At 38.2% G+C, this 6,462-nt stretch overlaps 1 protein-coding gene across 1 annotated transcript; it reads left to right on the top strand.

Annotated features, from left to right (window-relative positions):
• The first annotated feature begins 855 nt into the window (after positions 1-855).
• On the top strand, positions 856-5,398 carry LOC113322473. Its single transcript, XM_026570561.1, has 3 exons — positions 856-1,354; positions 3,404-4,206; positions 4,761-5,398. Exons 1-3 carry the CDS (start codon positions 983-985, stop codon positions 4,915-4,917), a joined length of 1,332 nt encoding a protein of 443 aa, XP_026426346.1. The 5' UTR covers positions 856-982; the 3' UTR covers positions 4,918-5,398.
• Positions 5,399-6,462: the final 1,064 nt, after the last annotated feature.

The following is a 6,462-nucleotide window of genomic DNA, read 5'->3' as shown; positions in this document are numbered from 1 at the left end:
TTGAGCTGGTCTAACTCTGAATAAGGATATGCAACATTTTCGCATAGTATTGCATGTGCTAAGTAGCTTTCTTGTCTCGGCTATGTTGGCGCTACATCGTCGGATTGTGCAGCTCCATCTGTCAGGCTACATCGTCAGTGTTGCGCAATGATTGTGAGCCACCGTTGAGGCATGTTTTATCAAGCCACATGCGTCCTCTATTGCTATCAGTTTTTTTGGTTTGCGCTTTGAAACATGTGAAGCCAAACGTCGACAAGCTCAACATGGGTCGTTCCAATATTATGCTGGGAACACGATGGGTCGTTCCAATATTATGGGGATAGATTTTGCAAGCAAGGGCATTCAATTCCTTGTTGGCGGATCAGCTTGTCCCCGATAATGAAAACGACTAGCCGACAACTGAGGATGACCGGTCCCATCGAACAGCCGCCCGCTTGCCATGCCCGGGCCGGCTATTCCGGATTGGACATCATCGGTTAGGCGGGATGTATTTGGTAGGGGCGTCATCGGGAAATTGGAATAGACCTAACAATTGCAATCGGTCTTAAAAACGAGACAGATTATTGCTGATAATAGACGGACCTCATGATATGCGGAGTAACGAGACGGGAAAGCCGAACTAATCAATCGGCGTCGAGACAGGTTGAGCCGAAGAGTGTTCTCCTTGGTCCCACCAAGGACGCTGAGGCGGTCAAGCCACGCCGGCGGGTTATGATGGCCGCAGCACTCATGGTCGTCCTAGGTGGCATGCTCACCACCGGGGCGGATTACAACCCCGCCCGAACATACCTTAAACCCAATGCCAATACGGGATCTAAAAGGTTTTATTTTATTATTCGGGTCGAGTAACACGGATTAGTGTAGATTGCCTGAACAAAAAGAAAAATAACATCTTCACAAAACTCGAGAGCCTATCTGAAATCAAATCACAAATCAAGGAAGGAATGTGGGAACAAAAATTAGGGTTTAGTCTCATTTAATAATGGCATTTGCTGAAGAAGGAAGAAGAGAAGGAATTCCAATTTCATTGATTAAACAACTTCAGATCTCTCTTAGAGAAGAAGCTGGGGTTCCTTCTTCTTACGATCCTCAAGATCCGTCACTTTATTTCGATCATCTCCACTCTTCATCATCTTCTTCTTCTCTTAGTGATATACTTGAAAAATTCGATCCATCAGTACCTTCTTATCTTCGGTGCAAGCAATGCCGAGCACCACTTCTTCGAGGTCTACAATCGATTGTTTGTACTTTCTGTGGTGTACAAGTGAAGAAAGATATCCCTCCCGATCCAATTTCTTTCAAATCTACTCACTCTTATAAATGGTTACTCGAATCTCTCGACTTGAATGGCTCGGTAAGTGTTATTCAAACTCTAATTTAGTTATATCTTCTGAATCGAACATTTTCATAATAATTTGTCTTTCTTATGTTTATTTGAATAATAACGTTGTGATCTTAGAGTGGATTAGGTTAGAATTTGCAAACATTAGGGTGAGGAATTAACTGCAAACGTTAGTTCTGCAATGTACAAAACTTGCTATTACAAATAGAAGCCTTGTGAAAAAATTTGGATATTTTTTAGGGCTTACACATTAGCATTCAATTTGAAAAGTATGAAAAACAATAAATTGATGACAGAAAAACAAACCGAGTAGAATGGAATAGAAACCATTGCCACTCATTGTTCTATGGGTACATAATGACATATCGGTCACTTTGGAAGCATGCCAATTCTAGATTATTTGGGTTTGTAGTTTGATGTTATATATTAGAGTGAATTATTTCACAACCAAATGTGAAAATCATCAACAAATTTAAGAAACTTGAAAACCAACTTTTGCTAACATCTAAAGTGCTTAGAGGTGAAAATGATTGAACATGAATGGAAATCATCTGAGCTTTATTGATTTTTTTTTTTTGAAGCTGTACAATTTTATGGAATTTAAATTGTATAATTAAGCTATCGAAAGAGTTATTCTGCAATACATGAAGATAGATCACTAAACAAAACATGAACCCAAGGCCAGGAGTTCCACAAACTTACCTCTAGAATCCAATTGTATTCTTCCAGCTCATTTGTGAAAGAGAGATTAATGGATACAGGACAATCAGCTCAAAGAATAATTATGATTCGTAGTATTAAGCAGCAAGAAAAACTAACTTTATGTTAATGGGAGGCGCAGCTGACGTTAGGTGTTGGAGAGGTAACCATGAGGCACAGCTAGATTCGATGAAAGGTTGAAAACAAATGTGCCGGAAAATTATTTTTCCAAAATGTGCATGTAGATATACATGGGCCCTTTAAGTAAGAAAATTCTTCAAGGGGCCGTGATCAATTTGCGAGAGCTGAGGTTAGCCTATATGTAGTTGGCTACATAGCTTACAGTTAGGGTTAACTGGGTCGAGGCTTAATCAGAGCCATACAATTGTGACAAAGAATCTCAACCTTTTTGTGATTAAGGGGTTTTATGGTTAGTCAGGATTTACAGCGTGATTATGAGTGGTTAGGTTAAGGTTAGATATATCTGGGCAGTGCACGGGCTGGTTAAGTGGTTAGGCTAAAGATTGATATTTGGGCCAAGGCATAATCTCTGCCGTCCAAAATTCCAGACGGTCTCGGCTGCTCTTTGACCCACATACATATACACCACCTTTCCTTCGATTATTGATTCTACACAATTTGGTTTATGCTTTTTATGGGTAAATTAGAATGTGTATCCTAATCAAGCATAATGGAAACGGAAATAAAATAAAATAGGAAAACAGAGTCAGTTTTTGTTGATTGTATATGGAGTTGAATTTAAACTAGGCCTTGTAGATATGATCTGCCCAAAACAAGCTCATATACAACTAAATTGTTGTATACAGAATCATAAATTAAGCAACTAGAGTAGTAATATATAAATTTGAACGTGAACTCGGAAATGTGAACATAATCTTACGAAAACTCATTGACTAGTTAGAAGGAGCACCACAGTATCACCAGCTAAACGTCTGAAAAATGTGTCAGTTTGTTCATAACTATGCGGATTTGATGAACTTTTTATATAACCACCTTTTGCACCATATCAGGCCCACATGGGATGATCCAGTTGAAGGTCTTTTGGTAGTGTGATCTCCTTGCTATCTTTATTACTCCTAAGAAAAAGAAGTTACATTTTTAAAATTTTAGATTGAAGCTTTGTGTGTGCAAAAAGTTTTGGAATGATGTGGTTTCTGTTTCTGATGATGGATATTCTTTTCTTGGCCAAGTTTTCTATGGCTGGATGAATGTATAGTCGTTTTGGTGGTGATAATAAACACGTATCGTTGGGATGAAGGCTTTCTTACAAGTCAGGGCTCTTAATTTTTCTGAATGATTGAGTTCAGATATACCTATTGTTAATTGGAAAACATATTGCAGGAGGCTGTTGGATTAGAAGATAGTGGTTCAAGTAAAGGAAAGGATGCACCTAAGGATGATTTGATCTTATCTGATCTATTTGATTTAGAACTAAAGTGGCCTACTGATCAGGGGAAACCCGAAACTGTAACCAATAATAAGGCATCATTTCAGAGTAATAGTTCTCTGAACTTGGCAGGAGTGGATTTGGACAACTATTTCACTGGAACAACGAAGGAGGCTGCTACTGCTCAGGAAAGTCCTAATTTGTTTGAGAATACCCAGGCTTATACAGTTGGGGCAGGTCCAAATGAGGGGGCTGGTGGTGAAAAATTTTCTGGTTGGGATGCTGGCTTCCAGTCTGCAAGTTCTGGAACTTTTCATGGGGACTCTAAATATCACGACTCCTTTGTGCCTCACCCAGATGTAAAGTATCAGAACCGCACTGTAGACAGTGATGTGACAATGAAATCTGATTTATTTCCTCCTGCACCAGTTGGAGAGCTGAAGGGTGACTCAAATGATCCTTCCAGCACAAGCAGTAGCTGGATGGAAGACGATCTATGGCCAAGTAAAAATAGTAAAACATTCAACAGTGAGAATGCCAACTCAAAAGATGATCCTTTTAATCCCTGGCAAGATTTTGCAAGCTCTGAAAATGCACAAACAAGTGAAAAACCTGCATCTTCGGACAAACAAGCTTCAGATGTCAATATGGAGAGCCTAGGTACCCATGTGCAGCAAATGGACCTCTTCTCAGCAGTGTCCGGGAGTGACAACGTTTCTACAAATGAAAATATGCATGAAAATTCCACCTCTAACAGGTACTTACCCAATGACGCTTAGTACACTTTTAATAATTTAGTTCTGGTCTTTGATGTTATAAACTTGATATCTATACAAATTTCACATGAATGCTGGCTGGTTTACATTACTTTTTTTATTTGCGTTTATCTAGCTTACATATTTATCTGAAAAATAACATCTGCTGACAATACTTTCGCCTTGTTGTTTTATTTTGAGTAGAACAAATGCGAGTCCATTTCTGCTTTCCAAACTAAGAGACTACGCATCTCTTTTAAGTTTCTTCTAAGCAGTATATGCTTTTGAATGAGTTTGGAGTGTATGGGAAGCTCTAAATTCACCCTTCGGTGACTATTGTCTGACCATTCTGAGTGTTTTCTTCAAAATAGACTGACATGTTATTTTATGGGGGGCTTTTGTGAATGGTATTTGTGCCACCCTTTCTATGTGCGGGATGCATGTTTTATGTAGGATTGCTTAATTTGTCTTACATTTTAGATAAATCTTGTGCTTCATGCCTTTTTCTGGTAGTTTTTTTTTCTTAATGTCACCCTCCTGTTATGTGCTCATGAAGGCTTGAGCTTGCGGGTGTTCAAACTAGTGAAGATGGGACTGGATTTTCAGCAAATACTGCAAACTCCAATGTAGTTGAGTCATTGATGTCACAGATGCACGATCTTTCCTTTATGCTCGACACCAACCTTCCTATCCCTAAAACAGAGCAGCAATGATAGTTCAGTTTGGATAGATATAGGTACCTGGTGTTCAGTTCAGATAGAAGTAGGTATCTGATGTTAAGCGATGGGAAAAACAGAAAATCTATATATATCAGAGCTTCTTTGTGAGAATGGAGAAACAAGAAATGTAAAAGAAAAAAAGTGGAAGTTGTGGGACTTGCCTCAATCTGCAATCTGGTGGACCATTTGGATGGAGAGAGATATAAGAACTTTTCAGGGCAAATATAGAACTACTGGCAGGCTTATTGATGTTGTAAAATGCTTGTTTTATAATTGGTCTTTTAGTTCAAAAATTTCGAGAACATTCCTCTTGATATGGTTCTCAGTATTTGGCACGCCGTAATTTTGTAACCAGCTTGTTTTGATTTTCTCTATGTATTTTCTCTTGATATGGTTCTCATTGATGCTGTAAAATGATTGCTATAATGGTCTTGATATGGTTATCAGAAATTGGCATGCCACAGTATTGCAACCAGCTTGTGTTAATTCCCTATGTTTATTTTCTTTGCAGATGCTTCACATCCTTTGTGGTGCAGTCTGATTTTCAGTAAACTTTGCCCTTTTTGTGTCAAAATAAATAAATAAATAAATAAATCTAAACTTAGCTCTGAACTACACTTTATTAAAAAATTTAGCTGTTGGTAATGGTCAGAGAATAATGATCTGGAAAGACAGATGGATTGAAGAACTGGATAATCCACCAAGTCCAAAAGCTAGAGCAACTAATATACAAGCTTACGTCTTTGTCCATCAACTTTTTGATTCTATTTCAGGTGGTTGGAACTGGAATCTTATTCACAGTCTCTTTGATGATACTACTGCCAGACTCATCCAGAAAATTTCTATTCATATTAACTTCAAAGATAAGCTGGTTTGGTTGTTGGAAAAAAATGGAAACTTCACTGTGAAATCAGCCTACAGGAAAATGATAGAGGATAAAATCTCTAATGAATCTGTAGGGCCAAGAATGCAAGGTATCTATAAGAAGCTTTGGAAACTAAAAATTCTACCAAGAATAAAACAGTTTACATGGAAATGTCTTCATAATATACTTCCACAAGAGATAAGCTTCAAAATATCATCCAGGATGGAGATTTTTCATGTCCTTTCTGTGCACAAGAACTGGAAACAGCTTCACATAGCATTCTGAGATGTTCTTTCTCTAAATTAATTTGGTTTGCAGTTTTGGGCATTCATACACCTCAAGATATCTCCTTGAAGGATTGGTTATGTGACTAGTTTGATAAAATTCTTACTCTCCAGTATGATGAGAAGCAAATATGCAGAATCTGCATTACTGCTTGGTGTATCTGGTCTGCCAGATGTGAGAAAGCCTTTAACAATGCTCAAGTTTCTCCAAAGTCTGTGATCCATAGATGCAAGAAAGAGATTGAGGAACATGAAACTTTGTCACCAGTATTATTAGGCAATGTTCCTACTGTGCAATCAAGAAGAAACCTGCACTGGTCTCCCTCTCAAAGAGGAACCCTTAAAATTAATGTTGATGGATCTTATTTGCATTCTAATCATTCAGGTGGT

The sequence above is a fragment of the Papaver somniferum genome, chromosome 11, assembly GCF_003573695.1.
Source record: "Papaver somniferum cultivar HN1 chromosome 11, ASM357369v1, whole genome shotgun sequence".
Classification (NCBI taxonomy): domain Eukaryota; kingdom Viridiplantae; phylum Streptophyta; class Magnoliopsida; order Ranunculales; family Papaveraceae; genus Papaver; species Papaver somniferum.
This window is presented reverse-complemented; position numbering and strand designations above follow the sequence as displayed.

Coding starts and splice junctions, on each gene's coding strand:
- LOC113322473 (XM_026570561.1), top strand. CDS start 983: ATGGCATTTGCTGAAGAAGGAAGAAGAGAAGGAATTCCAATTTCATTG. Junction 1,355..3,403: donor CTCTCGACTTGAATGGCTCG/GTAAGTGTTATT, acceptor AACATATTGCAG/GAGGCTGTTGGATTAGAAGA. Junction 4,207..4,760: donor GAAAATTCCACCTCTAACAG/GTACTTACCCAA, acceptor GTGCTCATGAAG/GCTTGAGCTTGCGGGTGTTC.